Consider the following 22,960-nt stretch of genomic DNA (forward strand, 5'->3'; position numbering starts at 1 on the left):
GTGATTGGGCAGTGATAAAATGATTCAGTTTTCTTTTTCATTTAGCAGTGAGACTGTTACAAACCGTTTTTAAAGTGCAGTCACTTTCCACAGGCGATAACTTGCAGACAGCTGTTACAGTGGCGAGAAATGCTGGGATGATTCCATTAACTCACAAAATCATTTTAATTGAAGCCTCAAAAGCAAAGGAATCAGTTCCAGCTGTCATCAGCTGGAAGTTAATGGAAAATGGCAAGAACAATGATCAGATTTGTACTGATGTAAGCATTGAATGAATATTAGGTGCTTGTATTCCCAATAATGTTGTATTTTATGAATATCCTGCAATAATTAGTTATCAGTGAGTCACAAAATTATAATCTTCTGAGGAACGTTATAAATTTTGTGAACAATATCTAAGCAGTATACCAATAGAACCAATAGTTTGAATTTCCATCAAGTCACTCAGTCAGCCATTTCAAGTGATTATATTTGTGTATGTATGTTGGCCCATACATTGGGATATTGGGCTGTAGTTTATGGAATGATGTAACAGGTATTGTAATATTATGAGGGTTTTTGAGCACTGGGTTACTAATTTTTCAATTTTATGATGCATAAAATAAAATTAGTACTAAACTGTAAAATGAAAGCTTTCAATTCATTATTACTGTGTGAGTTATTTGTCCAAAATTACTCATAGGCCACACAAGCTTTAATTTCATTGCTATTATCAACTTTACTCTAACACACACCCAAGTGTATTATAGGAATATTATTTTTGGCTGTATAATTTTGTCTAATAATATTAAAAACAAAATGTATTTATATGTTCAAGGAAACCAAAATTCCTATAGATGGGTTTGAAAAGAAAAACTTCCATTTTGTTATGACTGGAAAATCCTATGACATTTTAATACAACACTTCTATCATTTACTACCTAAGGTAAGTTATCTAATACATTATCTAATACAAAGAATATCTGTATAATCATATTAAGTCTAATTTTCTTAAATGATGTCTTTGTGCATGTATAACAATATCATTAAGCACTACTCCAAGTAAAACTTCTCAACTGCATTTTCATTCCAGTTGCTTATAAGTGCTACAGTTTTTGCCAGAATGTCACCAAACCAGAAGGGGAGCCTGATAGAGGAGTTTCAAAAATTGGAGTAAGTTTTATAAATGCATAGTTTTGACTAAAATAAAGACATGCTAAGTCAAAGAAAAAATGGTCTCCAGTGAGCACCATTAGCTATGAGCAATAATTTACCATGATTTCAATTGTATGATTTTCAATTGATTCACCGTAAGCAAAGGCCAATTCGGATATCAAATTGTTTCATTTAAAGAGCAATAAAGCTGTAAGATGGTGTTACTCATTAAGATTGTAATCACTGGGTAAAAGCATAGTGAACACTTTATAATAGACTATTTTTAATGTCCTTATTTTCATATTGCCATCAATTAAATTTATTCACCTGTCTCTGGTAGCAGTCTGACCATAAATCTAAAATCAGAGCTAAAATAATTTATTTTCATTTATTGGTCTTATGCAAATAAGTTTCCCTTGACAATTCAACAAATCTTCTGCATTCTTTTATGCCAATAATTTCCTGTTCCTTTTCTCTACAACTGTACTGTTAAACATAGATTAAGAAAAATTTCTGCAGAATCAATATCACAAGATGGATTCAGATCCAAAAGACCATTCATTGTATGTTCATGCAGCCACCTAGAACAAACCTACCGCCCATCTTCATAGAATCAAGCTGTTTCTTAAATAATTCCTGAATACTTCCTCCATTACAGTTCCTGGAAGTATGGAAGTGTCCACTTACTGCTCAACTTTGTGTAAATTAGAACTTCAAAACATCACATTTACCCCCTAGTTATTTTTGCAGTAAATCTGAGTGAGCTTTAGGTCCTAAATGTTATTTCAGTGCATAAGTGATAGTTTAATCTTTAGGTCTATAAGCATAATTAGTATCAAATGTCTGAAGCAATGCAATGAATTAACTTTCAGCACTTTCAAACTGCACATGTAGAATTTCAAAAGAGACTTTACATGTAATTTAATAATCCAGTTAAAGAGATTATGTACATTCTTGAAGAAAAGTATCTAGAGATGGACCATTCTTCTGAGAATACTTGGACATTTCTTGGAAATTACTTTCTTTTATTTTCCAGTTATTATGTGGGAATGTGTGGAGATGGTGCAAATGACTGTGGGGTAAGTCAGAATTCTAATCAGTAGAATCCAGTTAACATCCATCTATAAAATATTATATTTTTGTTTTAGACCACATAAAATAGAATCTCTGTAAAATATCTTGTCAGATACTTTACAAGCGAGAACAGCGAGTAGCAAGAAAAAATTAAGGGTGGCTATGCTAACATTAACCCTGAGCCAGTACACTGTAATATTTAATATTAATAAATTAAATGTAAATATATGTAGCATTAACAAAACTTGAAGATTAGCGCAATATGAGTCATATCCTACTTATAGGTAGAACTAATTTAGTTTCATTAGAACTAATTTAGTTTCATTGATTTAGTACAACTATAAAATGAAGAAACCTAAGTAATTTTTGATCATAGCCTTTCAATCTTGCAGAAGAAAATGGTTTGCATTGATATGAATGGAATTAGTAGATAATCTTCTTGCACAAGTTATGTCATTCAAAGTGTGAATTGTTTCAATCGAATTTAAATGTTTATCTACAGTGCACATATCAGTTTTTTGTGTGAATAAAGAAGATATGCAAGATTATAAGAAAATGAAATCATTCACAGAACATACTAAAAACTAGTCAAGGGCAGAGTTTCGTACAGGAGACAAAGGTTCAAATTCCGCTATGGCAGCTGGTGGAATTTGAATTCAATTAATAAAAAAATTGGAATTGAAAGCTAGTCTCAGTAAAACATGACCATAACAACTAATATTGATTGTCGTTCAAAAAAAACTCCATCTGGTTCACTAATGTCCTTAAGGGAAGGAAAGCTGCCATCATCATCTGGTCTGGCCTACACGTGACTCTAGACCCACTGCAATATGATTGACTTCTAACTGCCCTCTGAAATGGCCTAGTAAGAGATTCAGTCTAAGGATAATTAGGGATGGGCAACAAAGCTGGCCTTGCCAGAGACAACCACATCCCATGAAAGAATAAAGGAAAAAAAACTCAAAAACCTGTTAATGTCTTTCAGTAAAATAAAATTAGAACCGATTCATAATAGCAATCTAGAGTGAGGCATTTAAAGGAATCAGAGAAGTAATCAAATGAAAATGTACAGAAATTGAGGTTCCTCTTTTGAATACTCTAAAGGTTTGCCTGGTGAGACCTTGAGCTGTATCTGAATCTTGTGAGATGAGCAGGTTAATAGGTAGGTGTACAGCTTAGGCTGTCTTCACTGACTGCTTGCTTTATTTGTCTAGAACTTTAATGAAACAAGCTAGAAATATCATCAGTTTAGTTGCCATTTAGTTTAAAACAGTCTTTGTGGTGTGAGCCAGATTGCAATCTTGCCTGCAGTGTCTACCATGTTACATCAAATTAAGAGGTCTGTAATCTTTCCATATAGGCAATAGATAGTAAAACTAAGTGTTTTCAGTGTGAGGGCATCATGCCAAGCTAGAATCCACTATTGCCTCAAATTATTGTGCATTTTCCAGCTGAAGGAGACTGAAGAGCAATCAAGAATGGCTATTCTTGGTAAATTCCCTTTCTGTAGTTTGAGTTGCTTAAACCAATTGTAGCACTCCAACTCAGGAATGAAACATCTGACTTCCATCTGAATAACTTAGTAACATAATATTACTTATGGCCTCTTACTAAGCTTCAGGGAATCTTCAAAGTTTTTAATGGTCATTTGCCATTATTTAGTGAACTCAGCAGATTAAGAATCTACTGAGACTTAACAATCTAATTTTAACTTCTAATTTTATTGACATTAGGATACAACAGTTTTCCAGATAACAAATTTTTGCTTCTATCTTTCATTTTTCACCAATACAATCTTGTCTAGGGAATATAACTCCATTCCAAGAATGATCAGATCCTAGTTCAGGGACAGTTGAGGGGGTTAATTCTTCACCGACAATTTCTTTGAATGCTTCCTGTGCTTTTCCAAAAATTGTACTGTTATCTCTTCTTGATTCCAGACTGGGCAGAATAACCAGGTGTAGACTTGTTTATCTGTTCGCAACTGCAGTCTTTATCTTTTCCTTTGGCTCATTTTGCAACAGCAAGCAAGTTTTGAAAAGGTTCGTCCTTGAGGCAAATAACAAAGCAGTAGTTAGTCTGCGACATTTTCCCTTTCTCACTGCAACTTCAGCAGTAAACTAGAGCCAGCACGCTCCCCGATTTTGGCTAAGCTGACAATTTTATTAATCAGAGGCCTTTGCTCATTTGATGTTTCTCGGTTGGCTATTGACCCCAAATTTGTCCAAGTGTAATTTTACTTTGATTGTATTGGCTACACATGAGTTATCCCTCTTTTGTTGTTCATACTTTTAATCAATTATACTCTTTTACCAAGTATTCACCATGCTAAACCATGATTTCAAAGTCATTCCTTCATCCACCTCATGGTCCTCCTCAAAGTCCAAAGTCTTTCAAGAGCGAGGACAAATGCTTTGTATCAGCGAACAAAGGAAAAATAGAAAGGTAGCCACTACAGGGCTATTATTGGCACAAAATCAGTATTTCTAGGAGAATAGGTAGCCTATCCAGCTGCCCTCCCAGCTGCAGGAGGTTCATACCTCAGTCGAATAAGGGCTGGAAGAAAAACACAAGGACAATGTATCACAAAATAGAATAACAGTTACTACAGCTACTACTGGTGAACCCTCAGCGCAATGGCTATTGGTAGATTTGCCATCAACTGATCTCCTACAGCAATTGTTTTCCTGATTGACTTTATGATTTTCTGCTTAGACGTTTACTGTGAAAAACATTGAGGGAAATTGAGAAATTACTTTACCAAGCGGTTCGAATGAAAAATTCAACATCATTTTACCTGTTTTATTGGTGAAAAATGAAAGATAGAAGCAAAAATTTGAGGTCAGGATCTCAAAGCCCTCATTTCCCCTGGCCTTCAAGGTCCTACCTGCAGCTAGCTCAGCCACAGAGTAGGCTAGTATTGAGCAGGTCCCGAATGGTAACATGTATTGGCCACCCTATTGCCATCTGAAGCTCACCTGTTTAATTCAAATGAGGCTCGATACTGTATTTCTATCAGATATCAGGTTGACAGGGACCAGCACTCAGAGCAACTGCTTTGCTGACTTGCTGTCCATTTTGATCACAAGTCCAATTTCTCAGCATTATTTTTGCAGTTTACTGTAAAAATTATCTCAGTGAAAATCACGACTCTAGTTTAAAAAGCACAATTTCCACAAGACTCAAAGTTAGGATTGAAAACACGAAGAGAAGCAGATATGCAAGAGTTGAAATATTTTTATTTCTAGGCTTTAAAGACGGCTCATGCAGGGATCTCACTGTCTGAACAAGAGGCCTCTGTAGCTTCACCGTTTACCTCAAAAATTCCCAATATTGACTGTGTTCCACATCTTATCAAGTAAGTCCATAAGCATCTATTCAAACACTCCAAAAATTGCAAGAATTCACAATTTGATTCTTCTTAAAAATCTTTGGGCAGAATAAACGTTTAAGAATCTAGTTCATGGTGAACCAACACCACAGAAATTAATTTATACAGCTGACAATATAAGTGCCAGGATATTACAGAATGAACATTGGCCAAGATAGTTGACAATTAACAGCATATTCAAACTTTAAGATAACTGTACAAAATTGTGTAGTGTATAATATAGTAAATTCTGCAACTAACCTTTGTGCTTCTTTCTATGAAATTTCTCAAAATACTGCATTAATCTGAAGCATACTTCATTTGTAGTAATGGAAATGAGGAGTTTGATTTGCAATCATCCCAATTGGAACATTTAGGCCAGAATTTTCTGGCCCTGTTGGCATTGGGAACAGGGGGAACAATATGGTGAGAAGGACAAAAATCGGCTTCACGCCAGGATCATCTGATGGTGTCCGCCATGGCGGAGCAAGAATCCTGCTGGAGGCAGGCGCAAACCTGCTTTGCATCCTATTAATGGGGTGCAAAGGAAGACCCAACCAGAATCGTCCCCCCATGCCAGATTTGCCATCTGAACAAGTGTCACATGCAGAAATTGTGACTTACCTTTAGGGCCTTGCTCACATCACGGACATCCAAGGAGAAGATGATGCTAGAGCCCTACAGCTACCGGACCCTGGAGGAACATGTGCATTGCATGCTGGGTGGATTCTCATGGACAGGGGTCTGCCATGAAGCAGCTCATGGAAGGTGGGAGGTCTCCGTTGATGTCTGGGGTCTGCTTAAGGACAGCACGGTCTTGGCCATGGGCTGCTATGAATGACCGGTGTGGGGAGGGAGAGGAAGGTTCAGCTCTGAGTGGGAGAGGAAGGTGTACCGGAACAGGGAGGGGTTGGGTGGGATGTGGAGGTAGGAAAGGAAGGTCTAGATGTGACTGGGAGAGGAAGGGGGGCAAGGTTGGGATGGGGGGAACAAAGGTGTCGGTGGGGGGAGGGGTGGTTTCTCATTAATTCACGGGATGTGGGCTTCGCTGGCCGGGCCAGCATTTATTGTCCATCCCTCATTTCCCTTGAGAAGGCAATGGTGAGCTGCCGCCTTGAACCTCTACAGTCCATGTGTTGTAGGTGGACCCACAGTGCTGTTAGGGAGGGATTTCCAGGATTTTGACCCAGCGACAGTGAAGGAACGGTGATATATTTCCAAGTCAGGATGATGAGTGACTTGGAGGGGAAATTAGAGGTGGTGGTGTTCCCACCTATCTGCTGCCCTTGTCCTTCTAGATGATAGTGGTCGTGGGTTTGGAAGGTGCTGTTGAAGGGGCCTTGGTGAATTCCTGCAGTGCATCTTGTAGATCGTGCACACTGCTCCCACAGTGCGTCGGTGGTGGAGGGGGTGAATGTTTGTGGATGGGGTGCCAATCAAGTGAGCTGCTTTGTCCTGGACGGTGTCCTGCTTCTTGAGTGTTGTGGGAGCTGCACTCATCCATTACACTCCTGACTTGTGCCCTGTAGATAGTGGACAGGTTTTGGGGAGTCAGGAGGTGAGTTACTCGTCGCAGGATGCCTAGCCTCTGACCTGCTCTTGTAGCCACAGTATTTATATGGTTAGTCCAGTTCAGCAAGATTGGGAGTGGGGGTGGATGGAGTATGTGAGGGGGAGGAGGGTGTAACAAGGGAGAATGCGGCAAGGGGAGAGGAAGGTGTAAGAGAAGGATTTTGGTGGGAGGAAAGTGTTCAGATGGGGCAAGGAGTCCAGGGGGAGGAGAGAGTAAGAGGGGGAAGGAGGAAGTAAGGGGTGGAGGAGGGAGTAAGTGAGGAGGAGGGATTAAGGGTGGAGAAGGGAGTAAGGATTGGGGGGTGTCCAGATGAATGTGCAAGGTAAGGGTCGTGGGGTCAAAGACTGGCTCCTAGGGAGTGAACTGAGGGTGGGTGCGGTAGGAAGGAATGGTGAGTATGAGAGGGGCAGAGAGACAAGGATAGCAGTCTGAGGGTGCAGTGGTAGAAGGAATGGCGAAGGTGGTTGGTGGGGTCTCAGAGGCAGACATGGACCTGGGAAGGGAAGGAGGTCGGGGAGGTTAATGTGGATAGGGGTGGGATTGTCAGGAAGGTAGGAAATGTGCAAGTTCACCTGGATATACTGGAAAGACAAGCGTTCGGGTTAGTAAGTGATGGTCGGGAGGTGGAAGGTGATGCCAAGGGGTCAACAGTGGTGGGGAAAAGGAGATGGGTGACTGGAGGAGGGGAAAGGACAGAGGAGTTGAGCAAAAACCTGACTATGACCATCGCTGTCAAAATCCAAAGTTGCAGAGCCACGTGATGGACGGGCACAGATGTTACATGAGAGAGCAATCAGTGGGTGGGCAGAGCTGCAGGTCAGCTCAGACGGACAACTGAAAGAGAGCCCCAGCAGACAGCACTGAAAATGTTCAAGGCAGTGAAATGAGTGTGATGGACGAAAGCTCTGCATACGTGCAAGGCTCTGACAGGCCCTGCCACGCGAACACTTTTCCCTCCAGAATCACCTGTGGTCCCGCTGCATGTAGCTGAACTGCTAGTTGGGAGAGGGAGGGGGGTGTGGGAAACAGTGGGAGGACTCACAAAGCCTGTTAATGAAGCTGAAAGGCAACATTACATGTTATTCAGTGAAAATGAATGTATTTTCAGGTTATACATGGGTTCACTGGTGCAACACTTGTTACTGGAATTTCTTAACTTTTCTAGGCCTACCACTTGTTCTAGGTGCTGCCCTGACTTCCGCAGCAAGGGTGGAGACAGCCTGTGCAATGGTTGACCCTGTTGCCTCTGATGACTTCAGCGTGCATCCTCTGGACAGCCAAGGCCTTGGGGTCTATTGAGGACTCCGGCTTGCTTTGGCTGTCCTCCAGTGGGCCAGCTGCTCCCTCTGTGGTGACAGAGTGCGTGGTTGAGAGGCTCACAGGCAAAGGGGGCTCAGAGGGAGCTGACAGCCTCTGAGATTTCTGAGTGAATAACCCAACGGGTCCGACTGCTACTCCTCCTCCCTTCGGGTGCCTGAGGCACCAGCCTGACTCCTTGGGGGGTGGGAGCACCTCGAGGGACATCAAGGTGCCCTGTTTCCCTCTCGCCTTGCCACTGCAGGCACTCATCCATGCCTACCACAATAGAATGCAGGTCTGCACACATCTCCATGTTCTGCTGGACCAGGCTCTCTATGGCAACTGCCATCCTTCCCATGGAGACCTCGATGCAGGCATGAGTGGCACCACTTCATTAGGGAGCAGGCAGACGCACTCCTTCAACTTGCATGCCACCCTGTTAAGGGCTTCTAACAGCCCTGCGTGATGTTCCCCCACCTTCTGCCGATTCTCCACGATGAGTTGGAAGGCTGAATCCAGAGGCTTGTCACCTGACTTGGTCCTCATAGATGCCTCTTCCCCAGCAGCCCACTGAGTGCTGGGGAGCTTGGCTGAACCTGCCTCCTCCTTCTGTGTACATGTTCCGTGCGGTGATCACCAGATTGTGAACCCAAGCTTGCTCTAGACCTAAGGCCCACCCGAGGTGTGTGTCTGCGCTGGTGGAGGGTGTGTAAGTGCTGTGATGGGCCTTCCAGGCTGCTTATTTCCAGCTCTTCAATGGAGGAGGTGTCCTCTTGGCTGGAGGTAATGACCTAGATGGAGCTGAGGGACTGGCAGGCTGAAGGTCTCTCTGTCTCTCTCTCTCTCTCTCTCTGTGTCTCTCTCTCTCTCTGTCTCCCTCTCTCTCCCCAGCACGCTCAATCCCTCTCTCTCTCTCTCTCTCTCTCTCCAGCACGCTCAATCCCGCTCTCTCTCCCTCTCTCTCCCCCCAGCACGCTCAATCCCTCTCTCTCTCCTCAGCACGCTCAATCCCTCCCTCTCTCTCCCTCTCTCTCCCTCTCTCTCTCTCTCTCTCTCCCTCTCCCTCTCCCTCTCCCCCTCTCTCTCTCCGTCTCTCTCGCTTGGCAGAGCTCCCTGTGAACCAAAGTAGAGATAATTAGTGCGTGGCAGCAGAGTCAAAAGCAGGAGAGAGCACTCACAGTTGTGCTGAGAGATGGATAATATGGTGCAGGATCCTCATGTGGGCACTTGCTGCCGATCTCACTGTCTTCACAGGTACGGTCCATGTCCTCACTAGTCAGCGCGATAGCACACTACTCAAACTGATTGAGGGGCCTAATATAGGCTACTCCGCCCTCGGTCTGGGACCTCTCCCTGCTGTTGAGTCAGCTTCTCCTGCATGAAAATAGATGGAGGGTGTAAGAGGACACATAGCACTAGGTGGAATGTTTGTGTGGATGAGGAGGGAGTTCCAGAGGATATGAGTCTGATGGAGATGTGAGGGTGTGTGAGACAGTTAGTGGTGTTGTCCCTTGAGATTTAAGATCCTGTGAATGTGTGATGGGTTTGTGAGTGCATGAGGTGAGAGTGATGAGCTGGTTGACTTACCCTGGTGGAACGGATGAGAGCATTCATCCTCTTCCTGCACTGGATGACTGACCTCCTCTGTGCTCTGGCAGTGCCAACTGCCACCAGCTCCGAGACTGGATTGGTGACTCTGGTGAACGTTCTGCGGCCTTCCATTGCATCCAGCAGGCACCCCAGAGAAGCATCACTAAATTCTAGGGCTGCCGTCTTCTTTCCTTTCAGGGCCATCTGTCGCCTGGAGCAGTCCTGGTCTGTAGACATGAAGTAGGCTGTGCTCTGCTGCACTTTGAATATGAGGCCCGGAGCGAGGAAGTGCTGAGGTCATGTAGGGGTGGGCAAATCCGAGCCCTCCTGCCAGTGATCCGGCGTGTTTCCGATGAATGCATTATTAATGAGGCAGGACGTGCCGGGAATGGGACGAAGGTGCAAAAACCCACCAATGCGCCCAGCGGGTAAAACTACTTTTTTCACTTTGTGCAAATCTGGAATGATTCTGCACCAAGAAACATGAGCATTGGTGCTATTTCAGTCTTCATAAATGGATCAGTCATTGGGCACATGGTGGTCACACTTAAGATGCAACAGATTTTTAAACAGTCACAAGTGTGCTAGTTTTCATCATTTTTGTGATTTCTGTAGTTTTAATGTCTAACTTCAAATGTTCATGGCAAGTAGCAAGAATGACCTTTCACCATTAAGCACTGACTCCACCCCCGGGGATAGCAGGGGTAGCACAGGGATGTTGTAGTAGTATTGACGCTGGACTAATAATCCACAGACCCAGGGTAATGCTCAGGGGACCAGGGTTCAAATCCCGCCATGGCAGATGGGGGGATTTGAATTCAATAAAAGTTTGGAATTGAGAGTCTGATGATGACTATGAAACCATTGTCGATTGTTGTAAAAACTCATCTGGTTCACTAATGTTCTTTAGGGAAGGAAATGTTTCCTCCTTACCTGGTCTGGCCTACATGTGACTCCTGACCCACAGCAATGTGGTTGACTCTTAAAATGCTCTCTGAAATGGTCTAACAAACCATTCAGTTGTAACAAACCACTACAAAGTCACAAAAAAGGAATGAAAGCGGATGGCCAACTGGCATTGACCTCGGCACCAGAAACAACAATGGCAATCTCAACCCTGACTACCCTGCAAAGTCCTCCTTACTAACATCTGGAGGCTGGTGCCAAAATTGGGACAGCTGTCTCACAGGCTAGTCATATATAGCCATCCTCATGGAATCATACCTTACAGATAATATCCCAGACACCACCATCACCATCCCTGGGTATGTCCTGTCCCACTGGCAGAACAGGCCCAGGAGAAGTGGCGGCACAGTGGTACACAGTCAGGAGGGAGTTGCCCTGGGAGTCCTCAACATCGACTCCGGGCCCCATAATATCTTATGTCATCAGGTCAAACATGGGCAAGGAAACCTCCTGCTGATTACCACGTACCGCCCACCCTCAGCTGATGAATCAGTGCTCCTCCATGTTGAACACCACTTGGAAGAAGCACTGAGGGTGGTAAGGGCACAGAATGTATTCTGGATGGGGGACTTCAAAGTCCATCACCAAGAGTGGATTGGTAGCACCATTATTGACCGAGCTGGCCGAGACCTAAAGGACATAGCTGCTAGACTGGGTCTACAACAGGTGGTGAGGGAACTAACAAGAGGGAAAACATACTTAATCTCATCCTCACCAACCTGCCTGCCGCTGATGCATCTGTCCGTGACAGTATCGGGAGGAGTGACCACCGCACAGTCATTGTGGAGACGAAGTCCCACCTTCACAATGAGGATACCCTCCATTGTGTTGTGTGGCATTAACACCATGCTAAATGGGATAGATTTCAAACAGATCTAGCGTCTCAAGACTAGGCATCCATGAGGTGCTGTGGGCCATCAGCAGCAGCAGAATTGTGTACAACCGCAATCTGTAACCTCATGACCCGGCATATCCCCCACTCTACCATTACCATCAAGCCAGGGGATCAACCCTGGTTCAATCAAGAGTGCAGGAGGGCATGCCAGGAGCAGCACAAGGCATACATAAAAATGAGGTGTCAAACTAGTGAAGCTATAACACAGGACTACTAGCATGCCAAACAGCATAAGCAGCAAGTGATAGACAGAGCTAAGCGATCCCACAACCAATGGATCAGATCTAAGCTCTGCAGTCCTGTCACATCCAGTCACGAATGGTGGTGGACAATTAAACAACTGACTGGAGAAGGAGGCTGCACAAATATCCCCATCCTCAATGATGGAGAAGCCCAGCACATCCGTGCAAAAGATAATGCTGAAGCATTTGCTACAATCTTCAGCCAGAAGTGCTGAGTGGATGATCCATCTCGGCCTCCTCCGGAGGTCCCCAAAATCACAGATGTCAGTCTTCAGCCAATTCGATTCACTCCACGTGATATCAAGAAAAGGCTGAAGGCATTGGTTATTGCAAAGGCTATGGGCCCTGACAATATTCCAGCAATAGTAATGAAGACTTGTGCTCCAGAACTTGCCACGCCCCTAGCCAAGCTGTTCCAGTACAGCTACACACTGGCATCTACTCGGCTATCTGGAAAATTGCCCAGGTATGTCCTGTGCACAAAAAGCAGGGCAAATCTAACCTGGCCAATTACCGCCCCATCATTCTACTCTCCATCATCAGTAAAGTGATGGAAGGGGTCATCAACATTGCTATCAGTGGAATTTGCTTAGGATTAATCTGCTCACTGATGCCCAGTTTGGGTTCTGCCAGGGCCACTCAGCTCCTGACCTCATTATAGCCTTAGTTCAAACATGCACAAAAGAGCTGAACTCCCGAGGTGAGGTGAGAGTGACTGTCCTTGATGTCAAGGCTGCATTTGACAGAATGTGGCATCAAGGAGCCCTAGCAAAACTGCAGTCAATGGGAATCAGGGGCAAAACTCTGCTGGCTGGAGTCATACCTAGCACAAAGGAAGATGGTTGTGGTTGTTGGAGGTCAGTCACCTCAGCTCCAGGGCATCACTGCAGAAATTCCTCAGGGTAATGTCCTCGGCCCAACCATCTTCAGCTGCTTCATCAATGACCTTCCTTCCATTATAAGGTCAGAAGTGGGGATGTTCTCTTAAATGGGAGGTGCATTGTAACTGGAGCAGGTGCTGGCCAGTCGTGCAAGAAGTGTAGCTGAACTAGAAAACTGTGAGGAATAGCACAACTTGGGAGAGCAAGGGCTGCAATCTCGTTTGGCAATTAGGAATGATGCTCCATAACAGGGAGACACAGAGGGCCAAGCCTGATGATTATACAATGTTCAGCACCAATCACAACTCCTCAGATACTGAAGCAGTCCATGTACAAATGCAGCAAGACCGGAACAATATCCAGGCCTGGGCTGACAAGTGGCAAGTATCATTCGCACCATACAAATGTCAGGCAATGACCATCTCCAACAAGAGAGAATCCAATCATCGCTCTTTGATGTTTAATGACATTACCATCACTGAATCCCCCACTATCAACATCCTGGAAGTTATCATTGACCAGAAACTGAACTGGACCAGCTATATATATAAATACTGTGGCTACAAGACCAGGTCAGAGGCTAGGAATCGTGCGACGATTAACCCACTTCCTGACTCCCCAAAGCCTATCCACCATCTACAAGGCACAAGTCAGGAATGTGATGGAATACTCCCCACTTGCCTAGATGAGTGCAGCTCCAACTCAAGAAGCTCGACACCATCCAGGTTTGGCATCACATCCATAAACATTCATTCCTTCCACCAATAACACACAATAGCAGCACCGTGTATCGTCTATAAGATGCATTGCAGGAATCCATCAAGGCTCCTTCGACAGCACCTTCCAAACCCACGACCACTACTATCTAGAAGGACAAGGGCAGCAGATAGATGGGAACACCACCTGGAAGCTCCTCTCCAAGCTACTCATTATCCTGACTTGAAAATATGTTGCTGTTCCTTCACTGTCGCTGGGTCAAAATCCTGAAACTCCCTTCCCAACAGCACTGTGGGTTTAACTACACCACATGGACTGCAGCTGTTGAAAAAGGCAGCTCACTACCACCTTCTCAAGGGCAACTAAGGATGAGCAATAAATGCTGGTCCAGTCAGCGAAGCCCATGAATACATTTTTTAAAAAATTGTAATTGTTTCCTGCCCAGATTTTGCAGACAATGGTAATGTAGTCATTGTACTTAAACATGCCTACAAACTTCTGTGGGTTTTTACACAGTGTAATTGGAGAACCAAAACAGAGAGGTACCCTCTACAGGGGACCTGAGACCAAGACTGATCAGGGCAAGCAATGGCATGTCTCCTTAACCAATCAGATTGAAGAATCCTTGCTGAGAAATGCAGTGGGTTAAATTGAATAGCATCTGAAATTCAACAATGGGCTGCATGAATAACCTTCATCTGTTGATTGAAATGCAGGCGGAAAGCCAACTTGTTGCTGTTTTGTTGTTGATTTCTCTTATGCAGTCGTGCAGTTCACTGGCTGCACACATGAACAGGGGCCCAAAATCATAACTTTAATGTACTGCTTAAAGATAGCTTGCACCTCTTAAATGGGAGGTGCATTGTAACTGGAGCAGGTGCTGGCCAGTCGTGCAAGAAGTGTATCTGAACTAGAAAACTGTGAGGAATAGCACAACTTGGGAGAGCAAGGGCTGCAATCTCGTTTGGCAATTAGGAATGATGCTCCATAACAGGGAGACACAGAGGGCCCTCCAGACAAATGGTCAAAAGGCAGTGCAAGCAGCCATGGAGATAATGTTAAGGACCCAGATGCACCACAAGAATGTATTAACATTTGAAGTTCATAACGACCTCATGTTTGGTCAAGGTCAATTAATGCATCTTCGCATATTATATCTTGCCAACTCAGATGCTGAATTAACTTACCCCATTAACTCCTCCAATCCACCAACAATCTCAAACAGGACTCATGCCTAACATTCATATGCTTCACCACATCCTCACAGCACTGCTGCAAGCCTCATACCCACATCTTACAACTTGCACACACTGCCAGCTAGTCAACCATGACAATGACATCACCCAAACAGATGTACAATACTCACTAACACACTTTTCTCTCTCTCTTGAATGACAAAGTGACACACAAATGGAGGCAACATAACTTGGTGAAAGAACACCAGGAAGAGAAAAATGATGAGGACACAGCACATTTCATACTCGCAGATGGCAGCGCAGATATTGTTTCTGCAGGTATCTTAGGGGATAATTTAGATGCAGGATTGTTATATGATGAGACACAAGGACATGTCTGCTACAGCCAGGGCAGGGAGAATGATGGCTCAAGGGCAAGCTCACCAAAGGACAAGGTTGAACACCGCTTCCACTGCAGAGAACCCAGATGAAGTCTTCAACATAAGAATGCTGGTGGACCTGCACAGTTAAGTGCTCTGAAGTAGTCATACAAACTTGAAACGTTAACTCTGTTTCTCTCTCCACAGATGCTGCCAGATCTATTGAGTTTTGCCAGCATTTTCTGCTTTTATTACAGTCAAATGCTTGGTGCATTTGGAAACCTGCCAGAAAGCTTGCGGTCAACTTCAGAGAACATGGAAGAGTTCAGTATAACTTTGTGCAAAGCCCTGTGCCGAGTTTGAAGCCCAGCCTTTCCAGCATGGAAGTTGTTGATCAACGTCGTTTGCTCACTTATGGACCCAACATGGTGTAGTATCTGAGGGCCAATGTTGCAACCTCCATTGCAACATAAACATCAGTTATCCAGCACCTGGATGCTTCAATGGAAGCTCAGACTGAAGTCACACAAGCTCTGGCTGGTTTCATTAAGGCTGTGGATTACAGTGCATGTGCAAAGAGGCTTGCAGGGTATCACAGCAGTCCCGCAATCTGTCCTCCAGCAAAATGCTAGGATTGATATGGCGCTGCTCTGAATTGAGTAGTATGGAGCACAAAGCTGCTGTCCTCTCTCAGGTTACCAGCATTTATCCTCTCACCATTGCAACTCCTCCAGTGCCCTTTCTGTTGCCTGTCAGCCAGCTAGCTAAAGTGGCTGCTGCCCATGCCAAGATGGTGTAGTCTGAAGCTGGGCCTTGTAGGGTCAGGGCTGCTTGGGGATTGTTCTCCTGGGCCATGTTACATCCATGGGGATGGCACTGAGTAAGAACACTAAGATAGGCAAGGGTACACAGAAGATAGGCATTAATGGAATGCACAAGGGTGATTAGTTTTTATTTGCATGCGCTAAAACATGCTTTCATTTATAAATTTGGTTTGGAATGCTTATTTTGTGATGGATTTTATTTTTGCATTGTAGCCGATAAGTAGATACTGTGATGGCCATTGGCAGAGAGGAGGCAAGATATGGGACTGTTGGTGAATTTGTAAATTAGGGCTATATTCAAATTAGTTGCTCACGGACAGCCACGGCAGTAAGGGCCTCTTTAAGCTTAGAGCTGCCTTCTCTGCTCCTTACTTTCACTTCCACAGAACAGAACCTTTTTCCTGATTCCTGTATTTGCCCTTTGACTGGACTGTCCTCTTGGATCTTCTCTAATCCACTCCCCCGGATTTGGGGACGTTTTTCTTTAGTTTCTGGAACCTGCTTCTGCAGTTTCCTCTCCTGCCCAGCCTCACTTGGCAGTTGGCTTCAACTTCAGTTTGATACTTGCTATCTGGCCCCTCAGCTACTTTTGCTGGCAACTGCTTCCAACTGAACTCAAACTGCTTTTATCTGAACCCAAACTGCTTTTCTTTAGTTTTCTCTGTCTCTGTGTGTCTGGGTGGAGCCTCCCTTTCTGAATCACAGAATCATAGAATTGTTACAGTATAGAAGGAGACCATTTGGCCCATCGTGTCTGCACTGGCTCTCTGTGCATTTGAAATTAGTGCCAATCTCTCCCGCCTTTTCCCCGTAATCCTGCACATTGTTTCTATTTAAATAACCATCCAATGCCCTCTTGAATGCCTCAATTGAACCTGCCTCCACCACACTTCCAGGCAGTGCATTCCAAACCTTGTTTGCTAGGCAAGAGCACAACTCTTTTTAACTTTATGTTTGTTTTACTCCCTTCAAGAGTCATAAAAATCTTATTAGAATGCAGGCACCTTTTAAAGTGGAACTGAAACTCAACTTTTTTTAAACACACAGATACAGAAATACAAATCAAACTTAAACGTTAAAACTAAATCTCATTCCTAATACCCACAAGTACAAATATAACTTACTTAAACTATCTCTATTTCTTAACAGTAGGCTGGATGTAGTAAGGAAGTAAGGAGGCAGGATGGGTGAGGTAAGTGGGTAGGTTGGGTGAAATATGCGGATAAGGGGGTAGAGCGGAGCTGGGTGTGGTGGTAGGATGGAAGGTGGGTAGGGAATAGGGTGGCAGTGGCAGCTGTGTAGTGTGGTGGGGGCGTAGGTTGGCAGGCGAGTAGGATGGCTGGTGGGTAAGGTGGTGGGGTTGCAGCTGGGTGAGGTAAGTAGGTGGTTCAAGGGGTAGCTGGGTCAGGTCTGGATGGATTGTCAGGTTGGGGGCTAGTCAGGTCAGGGGGATTCAGGTGGCAGGGTCTAGTTAGGTCAGGTCAGGAGGGATTCGGAGGGTTGGGGGAGAGCTTTGTGGTGGGGGCTAGTCGGGCCAGTCAGGGGGTAATTGGGGTGTTGGGGGGTGGTTGGGAGGTGTGGTTGGGGTGGGGGTGGGTGGTGGTTGAGGGAGCGATAGTTGTATAGTTTCCAATGAGCTAAACAAAGATTTTTATGTCTAATATTGCCTGGATAACTACTCAGATAAGTAAATCAGAACTGTCTGAAGTCTCTGACTCTAACACAGATTTAGAGACTTATACGAGGGATCTGGAGAGCAGAGGAGTTGCCCATCAGAAGTTCAAACTTCCTGGGCAACTCCTGGAACTTCTGAGGAATCCTGTAACGCATCTTCTGGGATATGTACGGTCTCCAAAGTCCCGGAATCCGGAAGATCTGGGCCAATTTTTCAACACATCACTAGACTGCTCTATTTATGGCATTTATGGCAATTCCTATAGCAGCATGGCTGTCATTGTATGCACGCTGTGCATGTGTGATGCACCAAAGTCATTAGCTGTACTGTCTGCAGATAGACCTGGTTGCCCGCTAGTCACTCTTTAGTTTGCCAAGATGGCACAAAGGGAACTGGCATGATGGACTGTGACAAAATAAAGGCACTATGACTACAACAGGAAACTGGCCTTTGTCCTGCACGATGCACTGCCAGTAAACATACAGTGGCTGAAACTTGAGGGAGTAGAATTCCTTGAAGTTATGGTATAGGTCAGAGTTGATAAGCGACACAGGTCAGAGTTGAAAAGCAGCACCTGCAAAGCAATGTGCGTGTAGCCAATAGAACTCTGCAGCATGACGGTGGTTTGAAAGGGGAATGAGTTACTGCACCCTCAACCTAAAAGATGGTTGGCACTTCACTGATGTGAAATCTGGCTCTCGTGCAATGATATTACACTGAGGCAGCAATTAGTTGAGAACGGGATTTCTGCCCAGGTCCTGGCCTAGACAGCTGCCAGCCAATCCAGCTGCGTCAGAAGGTTGTGGCCACTGCTGGGATTACAACAAGTCTCAAAGAAGAAGTAAAGATGGATATTGGACTTAAGGCAAATCATGGGATTTTGGGCGGGCAAAGCTGCGAGACCCCAGCAAAGGACTGGACTTGGGGTCGGCAGGTTGTGTTTGAGAGGCCGGGGAGGGGATGGAGAAAGGTGTAACGTGGGGGTACCGGAGTTGTCCCTAGTGGGCATAGAGGATAAAGGGAGGTACCTTCCCCAATTCCTGTCAAACTGCTGGGATGCCCGCCTTCTCTGAATGCCGAAAAACCGCGGTGTAGGTGGAACGAGGCCCTTAAGTGGCAGTTAATTGTCCACTTAATGGCCTCAATAGGCCTAAGGGTGAGCAGAATGCCTTATGCCTTACCCCTGCTCCGTAATATGGAGAACAGGTCAGGGGTGGGTGGGAAGGCAGTGGGGTGGCCACCCACTTTAGTTTATGTGCCTTCCCACCTTTAAATACACTGGCAGGCAGGGAAGAGGGGCTTCACCCCATAGAGAATCCTGCAATCCTAGCAAAACCACATGCTCGCTCTGCCTGTTGGTCTCAGGCAAGAGAGAATTAAAATCATTCGGACTCGAAACATTGGCTGTATTCCTCTCTGTAGATGCTGTCAGACCTGCTGGGTTTTTACAGGTATTTTTGTTTTTGTTTTGGGTTTCCAGCATCTGCAGTTTCTTTGCTTTTATCTGAGAATTAAATGTAGTTAGATGCCAATGAATAGAAAACCTCAATGGTCTCCCTTAGGGCCCTGATCAGCATTCAGACAGGAAGACCATCCTGAACCCTTCCATTTTGGACTTAATCAGCGAGAGTCAGGAGGGTGAAGAGATGTCTACCCTTCCCACCTCATTATACTGCTCTCCCACCTCCCAGCTTGCTTCCAGGAGAGCATTAAATTCTGCTCCCTTACTCAAGTTTGTGTGGGCAGCAAAAATGCATTGCACACCCATTGAGGAATGTTCTGTCTTTGAGATAATTGCTAGTTATATGTCAGCATTAATAGTCTTAATTGCACTTATTCCTACATTTAAAACTATTTACATGGTGAGGACATTGGTTGGGGGTTGGGGATGAGGAGTGGGGAGGGTGTGGTACACCATTCAGTAAACATGCCACCTATGTTACGACCAGGATGGGAGGAGTGCGTGAATTATCAAGCCCCACTACTCCGCAGGCCATACCATTAATTTAAATGTTTAATTTTCTCACCAAAATGGCCAGTTGTGTACCTATACCTCCAGTACCCAGAAGAAAAGAGACTCTGACCAGGCTTCTTTCAACAAATGCAGAATGATTAAACACACACACACACACACACACACACACACACACACACACAGTTAAAAAAATAATGGATAAAGTCTGGCGATACTATTGACTTGGAGATCCCCCCATAAGAAGATGGACTGCTGGTCCCGTTGGATGTCTGGAAGTTTTCACCAACTGGTTTCAGCTTGCAGGTCCAAATGCAGACTAATTACACTCAGATGAGGGTTCTGTGGCTACAGGTTGATAGTCACACAAAATTTTAGGCAAGATAGAGAGAGGCACCCAGCCAGGGTAGCCTTCCTTCCTCAGCTTGTTCCCCAATAAGAATGAAATAAAACCACAGGTTCAAACTTAAGGTTTGCCTCTGCCATGTGATTGTCTTTTGTCTTTCAGTTTTTTATTAATTAAAAACTTTGCAGTTCAAAACAAATGAACAACTCAAGTGCCATATGGGTCAGGTAATTTCTTGGAAGAGGCCTGCTTGTTGACAGTTCCAAGGTGAACATATGACTTTTTTAAAAAATTCCCAAATTAGCATCCAAATGTCCAGATCCTACCATATCCTTCCATTTTGTAAAAGAAAAATTCAGGCAGGAGAGATACGATTCTAACATCTGACATTTCTCAATTTTACCATCACATTTCCTTGAATTATGCCAGGTTTCAGCCTTTATGCCAGAAATAATTTCTAGGCTTAAAATTCTACTGATTTTAAATATGGTACATAAATAGCTCCTTAAACATTGTGGGCAGGAATTTTCACTGAGCGGGCGGGTGCGTGCCTGACCCGCACGAACGTAAAATAGCGCGTGATGACATCGGGTGAGCATCCTAATGTCATCGATTGCTTGCGTGATATTTTGGTCGATGGGCACAAGCGGGAGTTGGAGCCATGCCCACCATTAATTAAGAGGCCAGTTAAGGCCACTAAAAAGGCAACTGACACCGATTTTACATTGTCCATGCAATTTCACACTCATCACACGGGCAAAACGGGCAGACAGCCAGCCAACAATTTGCAGATAGCGTGTGACCACTGGATGCATATTCTGCAAATCTGTGCACAGTACCCTGGTAGCTCCCACGACACATACATCCCAGGTGCCAAGGCTCTTCAGTGCTCCAGCCCGACTGGATGGATGGATGCTGGATGACAAGGGCTACCCTTGAAAAGGTGGCTTACGACGCCTCTCCACCACCCAAGAACAGAGGCAGTACAGCAATATAACAGGGGCCATGTCTCCACAAGGGCGGTGATAGAGAGAACCATAGGTCTTCTGAAGATTCGCTTCTGATGCCTGGACCGCTCATGGGAGCACTACAATAACTCCAGAGCGGGTGTCACTGATCATTGTCGCATGCAATGCTCTCCACAATCTGGCACTGGCAAGGGGACCCACTGGAGGAAGAGGATCTTGACGCGGCTCCACAGACCACAGATGATGAATCCAGTAGTGAGTCCAAAGAGGAGCATGGTGAGGAGAACACTGAGGGCAGACCTCGGTAACCTCCAGAGAGGCAGGGACACCAGGGATGTCTTGATCCAATGCTCCTTCAGCTAGGCTACCAAATAAGTGCTACCATCTCATGCCAGGGCTGCCACCTCCAATCCAGATGTCTGAAATGGCCCTTTCCTTTGACCCCAAAGTCCACTCAGTGCCTGTGCAATGAGGTTTATAGCCACCCACGTCCAGCATTACATACTGGCATACCCTGCACCACATTACATAAAAAACGTGAAGCATACTCAGGCCATTATGGCAAAAGAAAATTTAGCTCATTTTGACAGTCCAAACAAATAACAGAACCTTCTCTGATCTTCAACCCAAACCAGTACACATAAACAAAATATTACACAACAGAAAATCATCTGTTATCAGTCCCTCTTGTGCTCATGGTGCTTTTAACTTACGTTTGCGAGTGCTGCGTCTTGGTGTTCCCCCTTGCTGGCAGCGGCATTGGAGGCAGCCTGCTGACTCTACTGTCCCATTGGCCTTGATGATCTTGGCAGTCCTCTGGCCAGTGGAGCCTGTGCTGGCCCCACCTGGGAGGGAGCGGCCAGTGCCACAGCTGGCATCTCCCCACTGCAGCCTCATCAGACGCCATGGTCACTGGCAGAGGGGCAAAGGAGCTGCTGCCGTCATCCAGAGTGCCCTGAGAGGAGCCTGAAGAGATGACAGGCAACTCATGAGCCAATGTGAGGTCGCTCTGGACCTCCCTGCTCGCTACTGATAAACAGGCACCTAGCTAGGATACTGGGTGCCTCATCCATCTCCCAGCTGAGGTCAGTGCCTGTGTGAGGACTTGCAGGTCCAAGCGCAACCCCAGGAACCCCTGATCCTGTCCCTGGAGTTGCCTCTCCATGAGAGTCACCACACTCTCAATGGAGGAAGCAGTGTGCTCAGCCATGAGGGTCAATGCAGTGCTCATGCTCTGCATGGACTCCTCCACAACAGAAACAATGGCACACATACCCTCATGGATCTCCACCAGATCCTCCCACACATCCCGCTGGACATCCAGCTTCTGCCACCTAATGGGTGACTCCAGAGGCTCGTCTTCTGCCTTCGACTCAGCATCGTCCTGGTCTCCAACGGTCCTCCGACTGCCGGCACCCTAGGCACTCTCTGTCGCCGCCTGTACCTCAAGCGAGTGTGAAGTGCCCTCACCACTGCGTACTGACATACTAGCTGCCGATCTAATGCCCACCAAGATGCTGAGATCTGCACTGGTGCCTGGTTCAGATAGCAGGTGTGACACAATTGCATCTGGAGCCTGGCAGTCCTCTGGCATCAGGGGTGGCTCTTTGGAGTCCTGCAATTGGGCGCACGGTGGCGAATCTAAGGGAGAACAATGACATGTCATTAGTTTAAGTCATCACACTGTCACTCTGCTTGCCAGACACCTTGGTGAGACCATGGGGAACTGCATCATGTTGCTATCATCTTTCAATGGTCAATGGGGAATCCAGTTTTGAGCTCCCATCAATGATGAGACTGCACAAGAATGTTTGCACCATCCGAAACTCTTACCTCTGCGCATTGCACTTTTGCCTTCGTCTGACATCCCAGCCTCTCC

The 22,960-nt window shown here is 45.3% G+C and overlaps 1 protein-coding gene across 4 annotated transcripts in view; it reads left to right on the forward strand.

Moving 5' to 3' along the window:
- The window catches only part of LOC121269648 (probable cation-transporting ATPase 13A4), a 130,692-nt gene that overhangs the window by 79,376 nt on the left and 28,356 nt on the right, over positions 1 to 22,960 (forward strand). For all 4 annotated transcript variants that reach the window (XM_041174422.1, XM_041174413.1, XM_041174431.1 and 1 more), the window contains 5 exons: positions 94 to 260; positions 818 to 925; positions 1,073 to 1,152; positions 2,171 to 2,213; positions 5,457 to 5,566. In XM_041174422.1, the coding sequence (XP_041030356.1) occupies positions 94 to 260; positions 818 to 925; positions 1,073 to 1,152; positions 2,171 to 2,213; positions 5,457 to 5,566 (508 nt within the window). The remainder of the gene's footprint in view (positions 1 to 93; positions 261 to 817; positions 926 to 1,072; positions 1,153 to 2,170; positions 2,214 to 5,456; positions 5,567 to 22,960) is intronic.

The sequence above is a fragment of the Carcharodon carcharias genome, chromosome 2 (genome assembly GCF_017639515.1).
Source record: "Carcharodon carcharias isolate sCarCar2 chromosome 2, sCarCar2.pri, whole genome shotgun sequence".
Classification (NCBI taxonomy): domain Eukaryota; kingdom Metazoa; phylum Chordata; class Chondrichthyes; order Lamniformes; family Lamnidae; genus Carcharodon; species Carcharodon carcharias.